The following is a 24,355-nucleotide window of genomic DNA, read 5'->3' on the forward strand; positions in this document are numbered from 1 at the left end:
CGTGTTTCGGCGCGTTTGCAAATGAACGAAGTGAAGTAGGCGCGCGTTGCCGACTTCAATTCATTCAATTCAAACGGCACATTCTGAAACGAATGAAGTGAAGACCGAGTAAAGTGAATGGGTGATTCAAATGTCTTGTCTGCGTATATGTGTGTGTGTGAGTTTCAACAAATTATAACATTTAAATAGCCCCCTCCAACGGAGTACATACAAACTAGAGGGGTGCATAACACCATTCAAACCGGCAAATGAGACATTCGTGTTTCGGCGCGTTTGCAAATGAACGAAGTGAAGTAGGCGCGCGTTGCCGACTTCAATTCATTCAATTCAAACGGCACATTCTGAAACGAATGAAGTGAAGACCGAGTAAAGTGAATGGGTGATTCAAATGGCTGGTCTGCGTATATGTGTGTGTGTGAGTTTCAATATATATATTATATATTATGCTATGCTAAATTCGTGTTTTAATATTATTGTTTATTATTACATAACTGATAATACAATATATTCGTATCTTATAAATATATAAATATTTTTTTTAATTTTCAATGTTATTGTGTAAAAACATAATTTTATTAATATTTTCCAAGTTAAGCGTCGCCTGACGTTAGCTATATAAACGATTTTATTATTTTTTTTTTACTTTTCTTTTTTAAATATTTATAATTGACAACACATGGACAACACAATTTATATATTCGTTTTAGACAAATGCTACAATATTATGAAATAAGACGCACACGCACATAATAATACACAAACACAGAAAACTTAGACTTACCTCCGCGCTGTCCGAACTCATTTTACACAATGACTACATAAAGAATTCAGAGTACTCTGAATTTCTATTGAAAATTTATTGGCTTCATTTAGTCTTTGCGCGCATTCATTGACTTCGTTTCGCTCGGGTGCCCAAAACTCCGAACGCATACAAAGAAAACGCAAAGAGATCGCGACAACTGAATGGTATGTATTCTGAATACATACTAAAACGAATGAGTACTTTAAATGCAAACAAAGAGAATTGTGTTATGCCCCCAGAATGCTATATGCTTCTATACGGACGGGTCAAAACTACAGAACAGAGTAGGAGGAGGAGTTTACTCCGAACAGCTAGGCTTACGTATCTCGTTTAGACTCCCCGATCATTGCAGCGTCTTCCAAGCTGAAGTAGCAGAAATAAGGGAGGCCCTAAAGCATTTGAAAGCACTAAAACCGGAAAGCTCACACGTAAACATTTTCAGTAATAGCCAAGCCAAGCAGCTATCAAATCGATTGGCTCAATCTCAAGCCGCTCAAAAACAGTATCGAATTGCCGCTCATTTTTACACGAGATGACACAACAATTCGTAATCAGCCTTATATGAGTACCCATCGCAGATGAAGTAGCTACCGCGCCACTCATACAAGAGATGAAGGGCATGAGTATGCCTTTAGCCACATGTAAACTACTACTTATGGAAAACCTAAACTGAAACAAACAGACAATATGGGAAAATACCACTCACTGTCGCCTAACACGCCAAACATGGCCAAAAATAAACTCAAAAAGAACGTCAAAACTCTTAAGGTTGACCAGAGCAAACCTCAGCACTGCTATGAGAGTCATCACAGGGCATTGGTTGATATGCACCCATGCCAGAAGACAAAATGCCTTGTATAATTATTTCTGCCGTAGCTGTAGGGACGATGAAATGAAAGAAACGGTAGAGCATCTACTATGCCGCTGCCCAGCACTGCAAGCGAAAAGTTTTGCTCAACTAGGAAGCAGATTCCTGATAGACACGTCTGACCTATCCGACACCGATCCACATCGAATACAAAAATTCACCAGCGCCTCTGGCTGGGGAAACTGCTAACTCCACACGAACCTCGACGGGTAAAAGGGGAAAACATACACGGTATCACAATGGACCTCTAATGGTCTAAGTGCGTCGGATAACCGACGGCCGGTGAAACCTATCGTAACCTAACCTACAAACACTTTATGTCTTGACTGAATTTAGGTTTTTTTGCTTTTTTAAGACTATCCTTTCAGCTAACTTTAATTCTTTTACCTGAAAGAAGGAAGAATACGATTAACTTTTTGTTTTTATTTTAATGAATTTGATTATGTAGGCTATAATACGTATTAATTTTTGAAAGCAGGAATACCTCTCCAACGAATTGCAAATAGAATCATCGGTTTTATTATTTAGTATTGTATTTATAAATGTCGTTTCCTCTTTCAATTGCTGCCGACGCCAATTTGGACCTTTCTACCAAAGATCTCCGTGTGTCAATTGTTTTAAATAAATTCCCCAAGATCCTAAATCAGCTGGATTTTCTTCAGACCTTACATGATTCCAATGTCATCTGTTCTTCGTCTGATAAATTTAACCTTACTTGGGCCACTCTTGATCCATCCTAAAGTGATAGTGGAATCACTACAAGCATAAATTTCTACCTTACTGATTAATGACTCTTTTATTCTTTGGATCAGTAGGCTTAACAAATGAGCGGCACACAGTGCCGGATTGGCTTTAATTTTACTAGCTATTAGAGTTACAGCATCTCCTACTTTAGCATACACAACTGCAGCAGTGTGTATTTCCTAAAATAGTCACGGAAGCCAACCATTCTAAGGGATCATATATTTTAGATAATATTTTTGTTTGTCAATTTGGATGACCCGCAACTTACTTTAAACTTAAATAAATCCTTATGAGGTTCCCATTAAAGTCCAAGTATTTTAATTAAGAACCTTGTTATCCCCAGTACTACTGTTGATATTATTTCTGAATTATTGGATATCCATTTTCTTAAATGTTGTCCTACTTTTGTAATTGGTTTGAAAATAGTTGGACAACATTTTTGGAAAGTTCATATTAGGCATACAGACTTTAGAGACATATCGATTTGCCATAAAACTTTTTGCCACGCCCACAAACCGCCAAAAATTATCAGTGTTGAAGACTCTCCTTCACACTTCCACTAGCTGAGTAACGGGTATCAGATAGTCGGGGAACTCGACTATACCGTTCTCTCTTGTATTAGGGCTGTATTTGTTTAAGGCAATTTTTTTTAAATACCAATGAAATAAGCACCGCTTAGTTTTTTACTTTAATGCAAACCCAAATTTAGAAAAATATTAAGGATTTGTCTCCGTGTCATAATATATATTGCATATTTTCTAACCGCTCTACCATAGCCTAGTTGCATTTTAATATCAACATATCATATGCGTATGTGTCAACAAAAAATAATTGAACTAATATCAAAACGTATACATACATATGTATGTAAATACATAATGTACGTACAGTCTAGCGGTACAGCAAATCGGGTTCGTCAAATGGTTGAATAAGATGGCGGTTTCTTCCAAGGTTTTTACATTATATATATTTTAATACGCGTTACTCGTATGGTAAAATGATATAGTAGATTCGTTGAAAAGTATGTAACAGGCAGAAGGAAGCGTTTTCGACCAAATAAACGGCCGATCTGGCCGTCTATGTGAACGTCGAGATCTTAGAAACTATAATGTAAATTTTTAAATTTTTTCTCGATTGCAAAATTGTAGTATACACCAGTGTCGAGTATCGCAGCCGCCAGCAAATCCTATATGTATTAATCGTAAACATGCCAACTTTGGATACACAACTAGGCTTTACGTCACCTCAGCTGTGCAATATCTTTCGTTATATATGCAGAGAGACTGCAGAAGCATTTGAGCTCGCCCCTCTCTCTCTTATCTTAGAGTTCTGCTGTTCGCTTTTGAATTAAGTCGTTTATTAATTTCGCTTTCATAACACATGCATGCGCGGATCGATGCCAATTAAACAAATTTTAGCAATCAAATTAAAATTTATTCATTCGAATATAAATCATATACAAAAGCTTATTAGCTCAACACTGACCCCGACATGGGGTCAAATACATAGTGCAAATCACCCAAACGGTTCCGCTGATACAAACAGGGTGACATATTTAAAACGCTAGGCGGCTGTCATTTATAATAGAGTGAGTGGAACAATTATCATGCTCAGCATTACATTTTTTTGACGAGTCCGTTCTTTTTATGATGTAACTATGCTATATAATTGGATTTATTACAAAATAGATTTGCCCCAATCATCGTTTAGTTTTTCAGGCACGCTATGCGTGCAATCAAATGGGAAGTAATAAAACATCTCATGTACGTATGTCCGCCTTTCTAGCCACAAGTCTGAGCACTGCGATCAGTGCCTTCTGCAATGCTTCTGGACACTTAATATATTATTACCAGAGCTTTGAAAACCGGACCTCAGCTAAAAGCAAAAAGGATCACTTCTTGCATAAATGAACTGAGGCAGTGCAACTCCGGCATTTGTCGTCCATGTGGATCTAAGCATCACACTCTCCTTCACCTGGGAAACGTGAAATCGCCCTCTTAACTTAAGAAGCAGTTAACAACATCCCGATTTGCAAATGAGCTTCAACTTTTACAGACCAAGTCATCCAAGTCAGGCAAGTTAGGCATTTCAGGGATTGCTTATTGTCTAGGAGGTGGATGGCAAGGTGGTTGGGTTGGTCTCCTCCGTTACCCGGGTTGAAACGGTTGCCGTGCTCCACAGCTGTATCATATAGGTGCAGATTGACTTCAAAATTGCTTTGTAGATGAGGAGTTGGAGATTTTCGTTTAAGTTTAAGTTTAAGATTTAAGGTTAAGATTTAAGTTTAGGCCAGTGGAGTTGCTTTAGTCGAAGGCCGGCCCGGTTGCGTTCAGGTGAAACTATCGATGAGATAGTTTCCCCTTTGAGTGTGACGGGGGGACATTCTCCCCTGCTTAGTGCGAAGGTTGTATGCGGAGATTTCTCCGCGTTGACTACGATGTTTCATCGATTCGAGGATACGACTTGAGAATGGCGAAGTGCGAATTTTGAAGGGGTATGATTGTAAAAAGAAGTCCAGAAAAACGGCGCAGCAGTACTCCGTCTAATGATCAGGGATCAGTCCGGTCTCGTCCAGATTGGCAATATTTGCGCAGAAATACTCTTTCAAGTATTTTTGAAAAAAATTGCCAGCAAACTAGTCGGACGATAGGAGGCTAGATTGGCTTCAGGTTTGAGGCTTGAGGAGGACTATTACTTCGCCGCGCTTCCATTCATTCGAGAAGTACTATAGCCACAGGTAATGGTTAAAGATGTTAGTTAGCCTATGGGAACCGAGAAGGGGTAAAATTTTCAGTGCTGATGCATCGATTCGATCCGGACCTGGTGACTTGCAAAATATCGTTTTTTTATTGTTCTAATGACATTTTTATGATACAGTAGTCCGACTCCGATCAACGAAACAAGAGAAAACGCTATAGTCGAGTTCCCCGACTATCTGATACCCGTTACTCAGCTAGTGGACGTGCGAAGGAGAGTCTTCAACACTGACAGTTTTTGGCGATTTGTGGGCGTTAGAGTGGGAGTGGCAAAAATTGTTTTGGCAAGTCGATAAAAATTTACAAGACTAATACAAAAACAAGAGAGAACGCTATAGTCGAGTTCCCCGACTATCTGATACCCGTTACTCAGCTAGTGTAAGTGCGAAGGACAGTTTTTGGCGGTTTGTGGGCGTTAGAGTGGGCGTGGCCAAAAGTTTTTTGGCAAATAGATAGAAATTTACAAGACTAATACAAATATGAAAAAATATCAAAACATTTTTCAAAAGTGTGGGCGTGGCAGCTTTGGGCGGTTTGTGGGCGTTAGAGTGGGCGTGGCAAAAAGTTTTTTTGCAAATCGATAAAAATTTACAAGACCAATACAAAATGAAAAAATATTAAAACATTTTTCAAAAATGTGGGCGTGGCAGTTTTGGGCGGTTTGTGGGCGTAAGAGTGGGCGTGGCAACCTGAATCGACAAACTTGCGCTGCGTCTATGTCCCTGGAGTCTGTATACATAATCTCAACTTTCTAGCCTTTGTACTTCCTGAGATCTCGACGTTCATACGGACAGACGGACAGACGGACAGACGGACAGACGGACGGACAGACGGACATGGCCAGATCGACTCGGCTACTGATCCTGATCAAGAATATATATACTTTATATGGTCGGAAACGCTTCCTTCTGCCTGTTACATACTTTTCAACGAATCTAGTATACCCTTTTACTCTACGAGTAACGGGTATAATAAAATATATCAAAACATTTTTCTAAAGTGTGGTCGTGGCAGCCTTGTGCGGTTTGTGGGCGTTAGAGTGGGAGTGGCAACATAAATCAACAAACTTGCGCAGCGTCTAGGTCTCTGGAGTCTATATGCTTAGTCTCAACTTCCTAGCTTTTGTAGTTCCTGAGATCTCAGCGTTCATACGGACGGACAAAGAGACGGATATGGTCATATCGACTCGGCTATTGATTCTAATGAAGAATATATATACTTTATATGGTCGGAAACGCTTCCTTCTGCCTGTAACATTCTTTTTAACGAATCTAGTATACCCTTTTACTCTACGATTAACGGGTATAATTAACTTTTCCGAAAACTACGGGTTAGTGACGCATTTTAATAGGCAGCCAGGAGTTTTGTGTGATGTCTATATTATGTTTTATGGGTATTACCTAGGTTGTCCCTCTCCGTAGTCCGTAGGAAAGGTGGTGAGGACGTCAGCGCCGATGTAGTCGGACAACTTAACTTAACTTAGTAAACTACTCCTCCCTCAGAATTAAGGCCGCCCTCGGCCGACCCTATTTGGTCTAATACCTCCTTTTGGACCTTGTGACTCGCTGGCGGGTTAGACCGATGCAGATAATGGCGGAGTTCACGAACGCACGAGCTTTTTGTGGATAGTTGACAGAACGTGACCACTGGTGTTATGGAGCAGTTCTTGACGATGCGTATTTCTTCATCGCATTCCGCCACCACATTATCCTCTAACCTTAACACCGTATCATGGTGTGCCACAGGACGAATGGTAAATTTGTTGCAGACTGTTTTAACCCTGGGGAATTTTATTATAAAGTATAGGGGATTGTAAAACCTTTACGGACGCAACGGACAAAATATCCCGGATGGGGGTGTCGGTGGCTCCTCGACCCAAACACTCTCAAAATCAGCATGGTCCAAAATTCTTGGACTTACTATGCTAATTTTTGCAACTGTGATAATTAACATGAGATTCTGTAATTCCATTATAATGATTCTATTACGAGTTAAAAGTATTTCGTATAAATGGCCTGAATCAATTTGTGCACTTTTACAAACCTTTAAAATCTATTTGAGTTCGTTAATTCGAACTTGTGTTCTGGTGTCGATTTCAATTTGGCTGTTGTGTGATTCAATTAGTCGTGCTTCAGTAAACTTGATCTTTTCCAAGTCTTTAGCGTCAGGTGTCCCTGCGACAACCTTTAACGCAGTTCCCAGAAAGTCTAAGCTCCTGGCATCTCGGTGATGGACGCTCAACGAGTCGAGCATATCACGGAGATAAGCGATGGTAATGTTCAGGAGCATTCTCATGTGGGATTGGGGAAACATATCGGCCATGCTGTCGGTTTCTTCCACCACCCGCCTTTACTCAGAGATATTGGCTGTGTTTAACGTAAACGAATTCCTCACAGACTAAGACTCTACCGTCGATGACGGGAATGTAATTTGCTCGGGAGTAGTCGGTAATATGGGCCGATGGCATGGCCAGAAAACAGAGTAGAAGCGTTGGAAACGTCCTGTAATATGTGTGATTGATTAACACGAATTCTGAATGGAGTTGCCCACCACCAATAAATGGAGTAAATAGATGATATAAAATAAATTATACTAAGACGTTATAAAAAACATGCCAAGTGGCTATGAATAATAAAAAATAATAAAACTTATGCCAAGTGGCAAAAAATAATGAAAAAACTATGAAAACTTATGCCAAGTGGCTATGAATAGAAAAATAAAGAAAATTCCGAGGGATCCGCAACTGGGACCTGCTTGGGTTACTTGAGGTTCTCTTTGTGGACCACCCTCCCTTTAATTAGGACTGTGGTCCCCAAGTCCGCCTCGATGGTCCTCTCCTCACATAGGGGAGTAAGCTTGTTGCCTAGTCGCCTGTTTGACTTTAATAGGACTTTATCGTCAACTTTGAACGCTCTGTCTGCTTAGGGTGTTTAGGGCATTTTTTATTTTTTCCTGGACATCATCCTGTGGATCGTCCCGATTTACCCGCATGACCTCAGCTGGCTTTTTGTTAATGACAGAATGGATTGATTGGTTATATCTGGCAGTGGCCAGCGAGATCAACTCCACTTATGCCTTTATCCATTTTTAGGCTTCTAGCAAGTTCGATCAACGTGCTGTGGAAGCGTTCCACCTGCCTGTTGGAGACGCTATGGAGGGGCGGTGCATTCGAGATGCTGACGGCGAAATGGTTCATTGCCGCAGTATATGGCTTTGGCCCTGGGTAAAACATTCATGAGTTGTAGCATGGGTTCTTTTAGATCCTCTATGGTTCTACACGGAATCGGCTGTACCATAGCGAATTTAGAAAGCTTGTCAATGCAGGTGAGAAAGTATTTTTTGTCCGTTGATAAAATATCGATGTGCAATATCACAGTGGAAGGCATTTACACCATTAGGAATAATGGTGTTGGTAAGTTCCTCAAGTAAGGTCTGCTTGCACGAGAAATTGATTGCCGCCATTTATTTCCAAACAATATAATATAAAACAAGAGAGAACGCTATAGTCGAGTTCCCCGACTATCTGATACCCGTTACTCAGCTAGTGTAAGTGCGAAGGACAGTTTTTGGCGGTTTGTGGGCGTTTTTCAAAAGTGTGGGCGTGGAAGCTTTGGGCGGTTTGTGGGCGTTAGAGTGGGCGTGGCAACATGAATCGACAAACTTGCGCTGCGTCTATGTCTCTGCAGTCTGTATGCCTAATCTAAACATTCTAGCTTTTGTAGTTCCTGAGTTCTCAGCGTTCATACGGACGGACAGACAGACAGACGGACATGGCCAGATCGACTCGGCTATTGATCCTGATCAAGAATATATATACTTTATATGGTCGGAAACGCTTCCTTCTGCCTGTTACATACTTTTCAACGAATCTAGTATACCCTTTTACTCTACGAGTAACGGGTATAATAATTCTCTTAATTATCTTAATATTATGTATTGAAGTGCTATTCAAAACGACTTGAATTAAAAGAGTTCCTAGCTAAAAAGCAAGTTCATATATGTATGTCTCTTTAGCGAAACCGAGCTGACTCAAAGTACCAGGTTCTTAATCCCGAACTACATTGTGAATAGGAATATTTGCACTTCCTCTAAGGGCGAGGAAGTAGCAATTTTTATTTAAAATGGTATTTCACATAAACAGGTCTGAGCTCATTAAATTCTATAATATTGGTGGAAGTCAAAATATTCCCCCAAGCCACTGATCTGTCTTGCCCTAAATCAAAATCAAACTTTCCTGACGTAAGCTACCTACGCATTTAAAATGCACCATTTTAGATAGAAATAGCATTCAAAGAAAATAGATGAGGACTAGGCAACCAATTTATAAAGCTTGACTGAACCTCCTCAAGTCTAAAATATGTGAAGAGCTTTCATGTTTAATAACTATTTATGGGACCTTAAATTATCTGGGTTGTCTAAAGGTTCGAAACCGTTATGGAATTTGACTAAAATAATGTTCAAGTTACAACAAGCAGTTCACAACTAGCTTGGAGAAATCCAACCTGTAAGCTGACGTTTTTGAGGAAAAACATAACTTGACATCTCATTTCACAGACGATGACACTTTAAGTAAAGTAAACACTTCCTTACAAAGTATTAGTTGTTTGTCTGTTTTCTCAGTGTCTGTCATCTCTAAAAACGAAGTTCAAGCTGTATCCAGACACTACAAATTAAGAAAACTTCTGGAGTTGATAAGATTCTTAACGTCTGTATTAAGCACCTTTCAATAAATTCAATTTTTCTTAACTTTAATTTTCAATCAATGTTTTTAAATCGGATACTTCCCTGCTGTATGGAAAACTGTAAAAATCATTCCAATAGCTAAACCTTTCTTAACGGATAGAAGCTTTCATGTATTCCTAGACTCGAAAATGAAATCAGTACAAGCCGATGTCCCTCAGGGATCTGTGTTCGAACCCACTCTATACAATGTTTATATGTATGACATACCATCTGTTGCTAATTGTCGTACATTTATGTTTGCTAAACACACAGCCTTACTTTGACTGGTGCGTCTTCTAATTATTAAAATATTCTACAACACTCTAAATTCAATGTTTGACTACTTTACTAAATGGTTTATCTTCCATTTATTTTAACCGTTAACAAAACACAATAGATATTTTTCACAAAAAAAATTTTAAGGGTCATATTAATACAACAGTCGACAAAATATATAAGACAATTCTTATTTGATATCTGTTTATTAATCGGAATTCTAAACTATCCTTTAAAAATAAGTTAGTTATTTATAAACAAGTTTTCCTACGAACTATCTTTTGGGAAACATATTAATAAATTACAAATACAAAACAAAATAGGATTTTTAAGATGATATTCAATCTTCCTTTTTATTAAGTTCCCGTAAGTTGCATGAAAAAGCAAATACAAAGCCGATTGATGAGATCATCATCCGAAACAAAAATAAATTTAACTCCAACTTAACTTCCATTATGCATTTTCAAATTAGTTTTCTAGAGGACTAATCCCATAGTCAGTAAGTTAGTTATTACTATAGTTTTTAAGAACTAAAAGGTTTTCTGTATATGCCACAATTGTCTTATTTTGTAATATTACTTTACATAAATAAATAATATATGTATATATATATATAAATAAGTTTAATTTTCAGTTGTGAAGATCTTATTACGATCTAATCTTTGTATATACCCGTTACTCGTAGCGTAAAAGGGTATACTAGATTCGTTGAAAAGTATGTAACAGGCAGAAGGAAGCGTGACCGACCATATAAAGTATATATATTCTTGATCAGGATCAGTAGCCGAGTCTGTCCGTATGAGCGTCGATCTACAGGAACTACAAATGCTATAAAGTTGAGACTAAGAATACAGACTCCATAGACATAGACGTAACACAAGTTTGTCGATTCATGTTGCCACGTCCACTATAACGCCCACAAACCGCCTAAAACTGCAACGCCCACACTGTTGTTAAATGTTTTGATATTTATTCCTTTTTTTGTTAGTAATGTAAATTTCTATTGATCTGCGGAACAATTTTTTTCCACGCCCACTCTAACGCCAAAAACTGTCAGTGTTAAAGTCAAGTTGTGAAGTAGTAAAATAAGCCGTCGAGGGATCAAGTCCGAGCATAGAAGTTGGTGTGTCGGAGGGTCAATCGTCATCAAGTAGATAAGTCTATAGCTACTACTACAATTCTAACTCTTTTAATAAACAGGCGTTTATGCCTTACATATACTTATAACTTGACTGGCAATATCTTGTCGAAGGCTCATTCTGGGCGTCCACCTTTGCTATCCAACCGTAAACAGAAGACAATTATTAATTCTATTCGACTAAGTCCCAGGACGACAGCTCATCATTCAAATATTCAGATCGAGAATAGTTTTTCCAAAAGATACCGTACGCCGTGTCATAAAAAAGATAACCTTTCATAGCAGAATTGCCCCAAAATACCTCAGATTTCAGAAGTAAATTGGCTGAAAAAACACACAACATTAAAAAATGCTGAAGGATGTTATTTAAGAGGAATTGGGCAACATAGCTGCGGAGGATACAAAAAATCGTATTTATACGATGCCGAAACGCCTTACGGAGGTTTTGCAGAGAAAAGGATACCCTACTAGCTATTAAAATCAATCTACTTGTAGGTTACATTAAATTTATTTAAAAAAAAATACGTAAGCAAAGGCAGTAAATTAAAGTTAAGTAAAAAAAAATGGGCCTATTATATGCATAACAGACCAAACCATTGGTGTTTAAAGTTTCATTTTTAAATGCATATGTATGTATGTATCTGTAACATCTGACTTTATGTCACCTATTTAAAAAAACCGGTCTAGAGTGTCAATGATTTTTCGACAATTATAGGTTTAATTTTTATTATACGTGATATATGTACAGTGCCTCTCAACTAAATAGGTTTGACTTTTTTCAAATCATGATTTTTTTCTCCATAAAGGGAATTCCGATTTAAATAAATATTGTTGTATAAAGAATACTGTTATTTTTGAAATAGCAAAGTTTTGGTTCTGTTAGTTTTGTTTTTATTATTATTCAAAAACGTAAAACAAAATGTCCTTTGTATTTGGCTCAACTGAATAGGTTTTACACTTTTGACTTCTCTTACTGTTTAACCGTGGATTGAAAAGAGTTGAATTCTTTTGTATTCTATAATTTAAGGCATTTATTCGGGCAAGCTCCGGTAATCGAATTCGTAAGAATTTTACGATTTGTAAAACGGGCACTTCTGCCTGGTTATCCCAAAGGTGCCATACTGTTGGTGCAACGAAACAGGCACGTAAAAATACTTATACTTATAATTTAAATACTTACATAAATGCTTAAAGTGCAGTAAAAAAGTAATTGCAAACACCGGAATTAAAACTGTGAAAAAGGTGGCAGCTCTAGATTTTCTTAAGCCCTCCAATTTCTGCCTTCTCCTGGCTTCAAAACAAACAATTGGAAACAAAAAAGGCATTTTTTCACGTTGCAACGTGTGGTTTAATTTTGACAAACAAAAAAAGTCAGCTGTTTTAGCAGCAAGAAGCGATAAGAAACGAAAAATTTCGATAGCAAAAATTTCACGAAAGCCAGAGAACGAACCGATTTTGCCCAAATCGAAAAAAAAAAACGAATTTGGAGCATGCCTGATAAACTTTAACCGATTTTAAAAGAGGTAAAATAAAAGACTATATAGAAGCGGGTAAATGCAAGTTTTTCTAATTGAAGAACACACTTGAAGAAAATAAAAATAAAAAATAATAATGATGATGAAAAAAGGCACGACTTCCATTTGCCCTTTTGACGTGGAACAAGAGGTGGGAGACAGTGGTCTTCTCCGACAAAAAGAGGTTCAACCTTGATGGACCAGATGGTTATAACAAAGACATTAGAATAACAAGATGAGTAGCGCCATACGATTTTTTTGCACACGATTTTTTCGTGGTGGCTTTTCAAGTGGCTCCAGACTCTCTCGAAATTTTGTTCAAAAGCCAGTGAGCGGAGAGCTCTAGAGCCAGCAGCTCTCTTGTACGCATACAGCGACAGCCGACCACTGTGTTGGTGCACACGTATGCACATGCATTGTAAAAATGACAAAATATGCCCTTCATTTTAGAAGTTCTAAGACTTTAAATCTATATTATAAATTGCCACCACTTAATAACTCTAGTTTTGCATTGCTTTAACATAACAATTATTTAAATTCAACATAGAAATAATAATAGCACAATCTATGTACCTAATAATGCAAAATAATTTTCAAATATGATTTTATATTAGAATAGTTTTCATTAGAGTATTCAGCGTGCGACGTGTGAAAAATATAAGACGTCAATGATTCTTCGGTGCTTATGTCCGCACTTCGTGCATCAATGAAATCAATTTTGCAATAAAGAGTTTCCATATTTTTATTTATTTTATAATTAATATTTTAGTTTATGAATTATTTTTATGAAATATTTTAAATGTAATTTCTTTTTTTTTTTTTGAAAATTCTTTGTTTTAAATTACAGTAGTTTTAATAATTTACTTTATATACATTTTAATTATTTAGTATAGTTATTTAGTTAAATTACTAGTATAAAAATGACCAATTTTCAGTATTTAAAATGCAAATAAGATTCACTTAAATTTTATTTTATTTTGATATTTTTAAAAAAGCGCGCAATTATGGGTGGTAAGAAATGCTCTACGAGTAACGGGTATAAAAAACTTCTTTCAAACCAAAACATTAATCAAATTTGTTTCTTAGATCAAAATTGATTTCGGCCCTAAAATCGTCTTCTAGCATAAGCACGCACACATGCACATGATCTCCTTTATTGTTTTTACTCAAACAAGCAAGACAATTCTATTTTAACGCTCACGATTTTAGGCGAGCGAAAAGAGAGCAATTTTGGTCGTCACCAAAAAAGTGGCTGCATAGTGCAAAACCAATGTCTGGCCGTTACGCATCTTATTATTATAATGTCTTTGGTTATAATTACTTTTTTCACGATATGACACTTATGCTTTGATATACTTTTGTACTTCAGTTCTGTCCAACATCCGAAAGCTTACGCTTCGACAATAAAACATTGTTTCGGCTATGGCCGCCAGCGATTAGGGAGAAAAGTAGCTCCCCAACATAACCATCCTAAGAAGACTTGACTATAACCAAGTTGCTTTTGCACTGCAAGGAATCACGGACAACCGCTAACGCCGCTGGATCACACCGCTATCGGAATATAAGAAGGAAGCAGTTTATCGCGGGAACTTCACCTGTACTTAATTTGTACTCCAAAGGGTTTTCCACCGATTTCTAAGATGTATGGTCATATTCCATGGCCACCCTACTCCCCTAACAACAATATTAACGAAAACATTTGGGGACACTTGTCAAGGAGACAAGTGTAATTTGAAAAAATTAATAACCATGGCAGGTATACGAGATATTAAAAAACACCAAAACAGTCATTTATTATAGAAAATGTCGTTTTTTTTTTAAATTGAAAAATGTTTTGAAATTTTTTCATTTTTGTATTAGTTTTGTAATTTTCTATCGATTTACCAAAAAACTTTTTGCCACGCCCACTCTAACGCCCTCAAACCGCCCAAAGCTGCTACGCCCACACTTTTGAAAAATGTTTTGATATTTTGTCATTTTTATATTGGTTTTGTAAATTTTTATCGATTTGCCAAAAAACTTTCTGCCACGCCCACTAAAACGCCTACAAACCGCCAAAAACTGCGTTTAAGACTCTCCTCTCTTCCACTAGCTGAGTAACGGGTATCAGTAGTCGGGGAACTCGACTGTAGCGTTCTCTCTTGTTTAAATCGAAAATTAAAAAAAAATGTCAAACCTGTTCAGTTAAGCGGCACTGTATACAGTGGCGCACATGAGAAATGAGGCAGAATTTCTATAACAGGGAAGTAATTGCCTGTCGGCGTTTTTTTTCAGAATTAGTTTTTATTTATATGGAAATTCATGCGACAAGATTAGTAAATTTTTTATCTATTTTAAATTGTTCATAAAAGTTCGATTAATGTAAGAAATTATATATCAATTTTAAATAAACCAACATACCAAAACAAAAATTTGAATACCTGATACCGGTTAAATCTATTTGTGTGAACAATAAAAAAATTTTTTGTATATGTTCTCTTCGTGCACAGTGCTTTATTTTACCAATAAAATAAATGCTTTACAATTTATCGCTTTCTGTGCATGTGCTCACGGTTCTTGCGCTTCCAAGCAGCACGCCTAGATCCACCAATAGTCTGGGAGTATCTATACCCTTTGCCAATACCGCGCGAACTTTTTCCTGCCGATGTAAGGCCACGCAGTTCACGATGCTTATGGACATGCTTGCAGATCCAGTTGATTTTTGGGTCACGACGAATTGCACTGTGGTGTGTGTCAATTAAGATAACTTCAAAATATTTATAGGAAGCATCCTGCGCAATCCAGTACGAGTTTAAAACTCGCAAGCCGCCAAGTCTACGACCAACACGTTCCTACAAGAAAGTAAAACCCCATGATATATTTCAGTGTATTTTGGTACGGACCTCTTAATTGGACATGAGTAATTTCAGACATCTAAGGAAGTTAATGTCAACAAAATATGTACATATGTCAAAAAAGGTGGTCATCAATATGTTAATATTTGTTTAAGTAAATTGCATGTTTTCTTACCTCAGCAATGGATTGCAAGCCACGATAGGGCTTTAATTGGTTTACACCATGACTCTTCGGCTTGCCGTAAGTGCATCCTTTGGGAACAGGACGCTTACGACCTCCGCGGCGTACACGGATTCTGTAAATCACGAATCCCTGCTTTGCTCGGTATCCTAAACGTCGTGCCTTATCCGGGCGAGTAGGTCTTGGAGAACGATGCAATTTTGTTAGTTGACGGTATTGCCAAACGCGAATACGTAGCAAGTACCGCATCACATCGCTCTGCTTCTTCCTATAAAGTTCCTGCATGTACCGATAAGCCCCCATCTCTGTAATTCGATAGACCTAGTAACAAATTTATTAGTTATTTAATAACTGTCACATCATCGGTCTATCAACTTCTTAAACTGCACAAATAAGATCGCAAAGTGCATTTTAATATCTAGAACAGATAATTATACGTATCAATGTTACATAGCAACATAAATATATATACGAGCAAATAATGCATCAGATAACCATAATCAACACTAAACTCAGAGTGGTGCACGGAAATTATCATCATATGACCAATATTTCATGATATACTAAAGACCGAAAAAAAATTAGATTACTCTAGAAACTATTTCTTTAAAGAGCGAGAAAAACCATTCACAAAAAAAAAAAAAAATTTGGAGAGCACAGTACACAACCAACTTACAGCACGGAAGAAATCCAAAAGAAGGAAACTAAACTATACACCACACCACATGGAGAATTCAGAGTTGCTTTGGCATATAATTACTCTTATGCGTGAAACAGATAAAATAAAATGTAGTGTAGTTATACCCTTTTCTCACATAGCCAAATCAACATTCCAATTTACTAAAATTAGCAAACGGTATTGCATCATGGTACGAGAAATGAAATGAATTCCTTTCGTTTCTTATCGATATGTTTCGTTTCCGTTCGCTTCTTGCTGCCCAAGCACCTGTTTTATTTTTTTTGTCAGAATCAAACAACGTGAAAAATGCCTTTTATATTAGCAATTGCTTGTTTTGAAGCCAGGAGAAGGGCGACATTGAGATATCTAGAGCTGCCACCTTTTTCACAGTTTTAATTCCGTTGTTCACAATTACATTTTTAATGCACTTTGAGCATTTAAGTATTTAAATTATAAGTATAAGTATTTTTACGTGCCTGTTTCGTTGCACCAATAGTATGGCACCTTCGCGATAACCAGGCAAAAGTGCCCGTTTTACAAATCGTAAATAAAATAGCATTATTTACAAAAAATTTTGTTGGCCCTTCTTGAAATTAAGTAATAAATTATTTTATATTTGATTAGTATTTGTATCTCCCTGTTTTGTTTCACCAACAGTATGGCAACCTTCGCGATAGCTTTTGACGACGTACTTATCGACCCCTTACCAAATCGTAAATTGTTGTTGTTTTGTTTGTCAAATATGAGGTGGGGTCAGAAAATTTTTTTTTATTAAATAACTAAGTGGCAGACTTATTTTGTGGTGATGAGGAATAAACATCGATAGACCACTGAATAAACTATTTTCTTGCCTTAGTAAATAAGATCTGATTTGATATAAAATAAGAATTTCGGCAAGACAAAAGTGCCCGTTTTACACATCGAAAAATTCTTACGATACGTGTTCTTTGTAAAAAATGTTTTTTGATTTAATTACTTAAATGGTCAAAGTACAGTAAAAAATTGATTGCGAACGTCGGAATTAAAACTGAGAAAAAGGTGGCAGCTCTAGATTTTCTTAAGCCCTTCAATTTCTGCCTTTTCTTGGCTTTAAAGCAAGCAATTGCAAACATAAAAGGCATTTTTCACGTTGTTTGATTTCGACAAATAAAATAAAACAGGCGTTTGAGCAGCAAGAAGCGATGAGAAACGAAACATTTCGATAGCATGCCTGAATAGACCTAAAGCATAACAAAAAATTGTAAAACACATGGTTTTTTATGACTTAAGTGTTTTTCTATTTAAATATCATAAGGCCCTTCCAGGTCAATGATTTTATTATGCAAAATACATATACTTTTCACAATTATATCAACAAAATTGGGGTCTGTCTCAATAGGCTTTCATTTGGATGATATGATACCAATATCACATTAAATACATCTTCGAGCTATGGAAAGTCTACTGTTAAAATATTCGTTGCTTGCATTTATATCTCTGATGAGAAAGATGGTCAAGTAGCTATAAATCTGTAAATTTTTGACATCAGTTGAAATAATTAATACAATTTTTATTTCAAAAGGCTTTAAAAAAAAAATGGAAGAACATCCGTGACCAATTTTGCAACGAATGGAAAAATTCCTGTTCCAAAATCTGGAGACCCTGGAGTTTCAGAGGATGCTTACCACCATTATACTTCTTCTTTAAGTAGTTTTCTCTTTTTAAAAGACCAAATGAAACTCCGAAAATTGGTTGGAAGTTTTGACGCTTCATCACAATTTTGCTTCTCCAGGATTTTCATCAGAAGTGTCTCTAGATGAGACCATCACTTAAGAATTTCGAGAGCTATGTGAAGATGAATCGATTTTGCAACCGAAATAAAAGCAAAAGAAGATAACTGCATCGGAAGAATTAGTAACTATTGAGCAACAAAAATTACTGTTGCTTGAAAATAAATCTAATAACAAACCAGAGAGAACGCTATAGTCGAGTTCCCCGACTATCTGATACCCTTTACCCAGCTAGTGAAAGAGCGGGTGTTTGAGGGCGTCAGAGGGGGTCGGCAAAAAGTTTTTTGGCAAATCGATAGAAATTTACAAGATCAATACAAAAATAAATAATATCAAAACATTTTTCCAAATTGTGGGCGTGGCAGCATTGGGCAGTTTGTGGGCGTTTTTGCGTTTGTGTGTGGCGGTTTGTGGGCGTGGCAAAAAGTATTTTAGCAAATCGATACAAATTTAAAACACTAATAGAGTAGAGTTAGAGTAGGCGTGGCAACATGAATCGACAATCTTGCGCTACGTCTATGTCCCTGGAGTCTTTATGTTTAATCTCAACTTTTAAGCTTTTGTAGTTCCTGAGATCTCAGCGTTCATACGGACGGACAAACGGACATAGCCAGATCGACTCGGCTATTGATCCTGAATATGCACACAAAGGCAATAAGCAGTAACAAGTAGGCGAAAAGGTATGGTTTAAAACCAAGAGACGACTGGGTACCAAATTAACGCCGCTCTGCTCAGAAGAGGTCATTGAGGCTGATCTGGGCACGACAGTGCTTATTAAAGGGAGGGTGGTCCATAAGGACAACCTTCGGTAGGAGGGTTCCCAATTTTATATTTTTTATAAATTTTTTTATATTATCACCTTTTTATACTTTAGTAACGTTTGTTACTCTCTATATTTTATATTTTTCGCACTTATGTAGGTAAGGAAACTTGCTACTCCCGTTAGTCGTACTGACAACTCCCTCCTGGACCATAAAACTAAACGAATACTCACACGCTAACCACATACCAATAATGGACGGAGACATTTCTTTATGGGACGAGTACGGTTACATGGGACAGACAACGAACGTTACATCGTACGAGACTTACACGGACGAGACGAAACTCGGACTTGGACTCCTTCGTGAAGAAGCACATGAGACGGATACTTGAAACGGACTTGACACGAATAGAGACTCTTCTTATGGTGTAGTGGATAGCGCAACTACCGGCTAACCACGGGGTCGTGGGTTCAAACCCCACCCATGACGAGAGCATGGCCATACAAAAACTTCCTCTCTGAAATGCTTTTCTAACTCTTAGAAAGTATTCTTCCACATAAAAAATGCCTATGACATCAACTTTCGGCAACTTCCACTTGCCCCAACGCCCCACCCTCCTCCTCACTACATGGGAGACAAAAACGGGGGCACCCACATAGTACCAAGCGCACCCTGTGTTTTTCTGCGAACAGCAACAACACCCAGCAGGGCGAGGGCGTTACCAGACTGTTCGCTTTTCTACGAATAACAACACAATCCGTAGATGCCAATTCCCGATGGCGACAGGTGGCAGCCCCACCACTGGGATAAGCCGCATCTGGCCAATCACCAGATCAGTCGAAAAACTTACAACGATTACTGTAACTAATACGAGAAATTCAGCTCTCGTAGAAGCCCTAAGTTCCCGAGAGGAATAGAAGGAATTACAAAAAAAAAAAAACCTGGTATTATTTACCGAAAAAAATTAAAATAAACGGCACCCTTTACGTCAACAATATCGGAACATCAAAGAAGAAAGCCGCAGTTTCAGCCATTGCTCAAAAAACGTTGTGAGACATCTAGATCGCCTTAGTCTGTCATCAACTCACGGAATGAGCGTTAAAAATCTGCACCACAAACCATCTTCAATCCCGACTGCCATCAGGCAACACCTGGATCTTTTGCTGTCTCCTCCACAGCCTCAATAACCCTGGTCATCATCTTTCTTATCTACCCTCTGAACAACCGTCTAAGACAATTGAATCCGGGGACGACTTCATCTTAAGACAAGAGTTAACACGAGCAAGTCAGAGGCAACGACCCGCCGAAATGCCATCCAAGACCGGATGCGCCAACAATAACATCGACAACGCTAAGCCAGCCCAGTAACGCATTTCGCTTTAGCGAAAGGGTAAGCGTAATGCTGGGTGACGGTCGAAGGCATGAAGCTCCAGACGGCACGAGGCGCTGACTAAGGGCTCTGCTGGGTCCGCTGCCTCCAACCGAAGACTTGGCGGCCTTAATAAATTGGATTTGTATTTAGTTCGTAATTAAACAGAATTCAGAGCAGTTGGCACTAACCAAAAGGTGGAAAAAAAAATTTTTTTTTGTTTATTTTATGGTTGCCATGTTCGTAATATGTTTTAATATAAAACAAATTAATTTTTTAATCAAACAAAAAATTTAATAAATTTAATTAAATAACGTGGTTTTAATAAAAAAGCAGAAAAAAGTAGAAATGTAACGGGACATCTCATGGAGTATAGGCATGTGGTCTGCACACGCACGCTGTAAACATTTTTGTGACGTCGGTCACTGATAGTTGCATTATGAAAAATCGCGTTGGTATAAGCGGTTTGTCGCTAAAAGCGGAGACGTACTAACCGGAGGTCCTTTCATATACTTTGTAAGAGGACCAACCAAGCATCCAGTTTCCGTCGCAATAACCGGACTGACGCTATAAGCGGAGTCGTTATAACCGGATTCTACTGTATATATATTTATTTATTTGTTTATTATAATAGATAGAGTAGTTTACAAAACTAAACATACTTAAATGGTATATCACTAGCTGCAAGGCCTATGGCTATGTTGGTATACAATTGGCTAAATATTTGCGGTCTTGTTATGTAAATTTGTCTTTTTATTTTCAGATTTTGTTGTATAATTCTGTTTTTTTTTTTAGGAATAGTATGATTTTTTGTATGTTATCTGGGTTGAGATTGCTTAGAAGGTCTAGAGGGTTGGCGTTGCTTATTATGGCTTGTTTGGTTTGTAGGAGGGATGAGCGTAAATTCAATATATGGCTTATTGAAATATCACCTTGGCAAAATGAACCAATTGGTATTGAACTTTGATTTAGGTAGAGTTGGTGGGTTATATTTGTGTGTCCTAGTCGAAGTCGTATTATTATGTTTATTTGGTCAAGTCTGGTCAAATTTTAGTGGGATTGCTTAAGGTAATCGCAGGTGTGTGAGTTATTCGAATTAATTAATTGGTACCATAGACTACAGTTTATAATATTTTCTTTTTGTTTTGTCGCCAGTTCACCTTCCAGATGTCTTTTTATATTTGTGTTATTTATGTTTGGGGTGACGATAAGTGCGTATTGCTTGCTGATTTTGCAGCTTGATTGGCTATTTCATTTCCTTTTATTCCAGAATGGCCAGGAACCCACATTACTTTAATTTTGGGAGCATGTTGCGTTATTAGTAATCGTATTTTTTTGGGGTAAGAACTGTTATTATTTAAATTTTGGATTGAATTTATTGCTGATAGGGAGGCGGAAGAGATAATGAATTATAAGTATACAAATTTCAGTATCAGTAGCCTTGTTGATATGTCCTGGAAGAGGAAAGGCAAACATCTACAATATATAGACTGTATTATGCTTGCTAAATGCTGTTAATAAAGAAAAACGAAAATTTAGTTAACCAAACAAAATCAAAATTAAATATTTATAAATATTACGATCTACTTATATGCAAAATACAAACCCAAATCTGAAAGCCGTCTCTAAATTTCTAGAAAATACTTAATGCTTCATAATGCTTAATTTATAAAGAAATAAGAAAATAAAGTTGAAAAGAAAAAAAAGGAAACAAAAATGGAACAGAAACGCAATAAACCATAAAAGTGCCTCGCGCTTCATTATCTGCTTTTACCTTCGTTTTTGTGTGCATTCCCTTCTCCCAATGGCGATTAAAACTGAAAATAAAATGCTATATATAAAATCAGGCAATGTTGACACAGCGCGCTGTGGTCCAGAATTCGATTTTATTGGAATAAATCTAAAAATTAAGCTACAGACTTGAAACTACTGGTATGACTCAGGAGTCAACGAAATTGTATTGCTTTTTTTAAATATTATAAATATAATATACGTGTAAGTAATCTTGCTCCTGCATTTTGGTAAGATAAGTTTCGGCGTCCTATTTGCTGTGGTGTCTTGGAGTTTTCAAAATCACTAGCAAGAATTGTTATCTTAGACGCCATCCACTTAGTATGTTTGGAAATAAATCGGTCTAGTTGTCTGTTACACTCTTTTAATGAATAATTCAAAATTGACTATTTTGTCAATCTTTTCTGTGTTTTTCGATTCCAGATTATTGTTGTTGATTGCGGAATAACCGTAGTCTGAAACATAACTTAGTAGGCAACTAACTTAGTAACATAGTAGGCAAATAATTTGGCGCGAATTTCCTTCTCGCAATCAGCTGTTCAACACTGCACTTTTAAAAGCTCCTTAAAGGCTTTAGTGAAGGTTTCGGTCAATATTGTTTTTGTTTTTTATTTATTTGATCAATTTTCCGTATATACTCTGGGTCCCCACAAAATTCGTGGTCGTCCCAAAAAAGGTCAAAAATAGACTGCACTCAATTATAAAGTTTTCTCTGAGTTGTCGGCTATCCCTAGCGCTTTCCATTTGCAGGAACCCTGTAGGTAAATTTTCTCACACTCAAGACACAAAAAAAATTACAGGTCAGGCAGACGAAGTTTTAGAATCTTTTAAATCCCCATCAGACTGGATAACCATTTCGACATTCCGAACAGCATGGCTCGAGAATTTAGAACATAAGGGTACGCTATTAGCCACGAAAGAAGCCCTATAATCGATTAATCGTGCCGCTGTCTCGCCGCACTCGTCGCGGACCTTCGTAGTTGGGCGCTCGTCACTTGTGCTTAGAGTTTTTGTCTTACACAGACTCACGGCAGCTAACGGCTGTGATCCCCAAGGCAAACGCCTGTGGAACAGCAACACGTCAACCCAAGATTTTACCGTTGGCCCGGTCCAAAGTTCGACTTGTCCCGTTATTCGCCTTTAAACCGCTTGACTCTCCAAACTCTCTTTCCTATACGTTCAGAGTCTCCAAAGTCTCTTTCTCCAGCTCAGAGTCCTCATGCGATCACCATCCACATTTGTGTGGAGTTTTCTCCTCACATCTCCCCCTTTCTTCGGAAAAATTCAAATCCGGCCTTGCAATTACCGCGGAACACTCCTGAGATCCCATTGACGCTCACAGCTACATCTCGGGTTCCACAGCGCCGATCTCCATCCAGTATGTTCCTCGTTCAGCCTTTTCAAATTTTGCCGCCCATTTGAATTTCTGTGACGCTACTTCTTTTATCACCCACATTCCGCATTTCTCGTGTTCTCGTCATCTGGTCACACTACTGCCCGTCGATCGATTGTTGTCGATAACTTTTGTTGGTGCGGCGTTGCCACCCGAAAACCATACTGTTTTTATTGTGTGACCCGTCATGTGCTGTTTGTTCCGATATTTCTGCCCATCAATTGACACTATCGAGTGCCGATCGACCGCCTTGTGATCGAGGCGCCCCACTCCCTAAGCTTTGATGACTATAAACAAAATTTTGGCGGTAAATTGGAATATAAACAAAACGTTTCATCCTTGTTAATCTTTGCCCTTCTTCCCTGCAGCCTTATTTGTCGTGCCTTGCGGTACTGCTGTACCGCCCCTCCCCTTTCCTCTGGAGTATGTGGGTTCCTTGGTCCGGTGGTTGTTGAGGCAGGATCCCGGATCACCAATCCTTGGGTTCCACTGCCTTCTCCGCAGGTTGTAATGCCTTGCCTGGTCCTGGGACACCCTCTTTAGGTTCCTCCGCACAATCTCGAAGACCTCTTTCATCTTCTTAGCGTTTCCTTTCGGTGACTCTGTACCTAGCGTTTCTCTGTCATAGAGTGCGTTCGGTAGTCTTGGCTCGCGGCCCTGTGTCAAAAATGCCGGTGAGTAGCCTGTGGAATCTGACACACTGGAATTTACAGCTAGCATGATTTTGGGTCATCTTTAATCCCAATTTCTTTGGT

General features: G+C 37.9%; 1 protein-coding gene, 3 long non-coding RNA genes and 1 other non-coding gene across 5 annotated transcripts; 2 read left to right on the forward strand and 3 right to left on the reverse strand.

Moving 5' to 3' along the window:
• Nucleotides 1-3,835: 3,835 nt before the first annotated feature.
• On the reverse strand, nt 3,836-8,747 carry LOC120322341. The gene is made up of 2 exons (XR_005562119.1): nt 7,214-8,747; nt 3,836-5,176 (listed from the first exon to the last, which is right to left on the reverse strand). It is a non-coding gene; the product is annotated as an uncharacterized LOC120322341 (long non-coding RNA).
• A 2,435-nt stretch (nt 8,748-11,182) lies between these two features.
• On the forward strand, nt 11,183-14,624 carry LOC120322337. The gene is made up of 2 exons (XR_005562117.1): nt 11,183-12,829; nt 14,190-14,624. It is a non-coding gene; the product is annotated as an uncharacterized LOC120322337 (long non-coding RNA).
• Nucleotides 14,625-15,287: 663 nt separating this feature from the next.
• On the reverse strand, nt 15,288-16,613 carry LOC6539974 (60S ribosomal protein L15). Its single transcript, XM_002086813.3, has 3 exons — nt 16,512-16,613; nt 15,830-16,156; nt 15,288-15,651 (listed from the first exon to the last, which is right to left on the reverse strand). The coding sequence occupies exons 2-3, from the start codon at nt 16,136-16,138 to the stop codon at nt 15,346-15,348; spliced, it is 615 nt and encodes a 204-aa protein (XP_002086849.1). The 5' UTR covers nt 16,139-16,156; nt 16,512-16,613; the 3' UTR covers nt 15,288-15,345.
• LOC120322344 lies at nt 16,316-16,386 on the reverse strand. Its single transcript, XR_005562121.1, has one exon. It is a non-coding gene; the product is annotated as a small nucleolar RNA Me18S-Gm1358 (small nucleolar RNA).
• Nucleotides 16,614-17,271: 658 nt separating the features above from the next.
• Nucleotides 17,272-18,390, forward strand: LOC120322334. Its single transcript, XR_005562115.2, has 2 exons — nt 17,272-18,010; nt 18,076-18,390. It is a non-coding gene; the product is annotated as an uncharacterized LOC120322334 (long non-coding RNA).
• Nucleotides 18,391-24,355: the final 5,965 nt, after the last annotated feature.

Source organism: Drosophila yakuba, unplaced genomic scaffold (assembly GCF_016746365.2).
Source record: "Drosophila yakuba strain Tai18E2 unplaced genomic scaffold, Prin_Dyak_Tai18E2_2.1 Segkk5_quiver_pilon_scaf, whole genome shotgun sequence".
Classification (NCBI taxonomy): domain Eukaryota; kingdom Metazoa; phylum Arthropoda; class Insecta; order Diptera; family Drosophilidae; genus Drosophila; species Drosophila yakuba.

What these genes read in the sequence shown, in the direction of transcription:
- LOC6539974 (XM_002086813.3), bottom strand. Translation starts at nt 16,138, where the DNA reads ATGGGGGCTTATCGGTACATGCAGGAACTTTATAGGAAGAAGCAGAGC. An exon ending in GCTTGCAATCCATTGCTGAG is followed by an intron (nt 15,652 to 15,829) that starts GTAAGAAAACAT and finishes ACTTTCTTGTAG; the next exon opens with GAACGTGTTGGTCGTAGACT.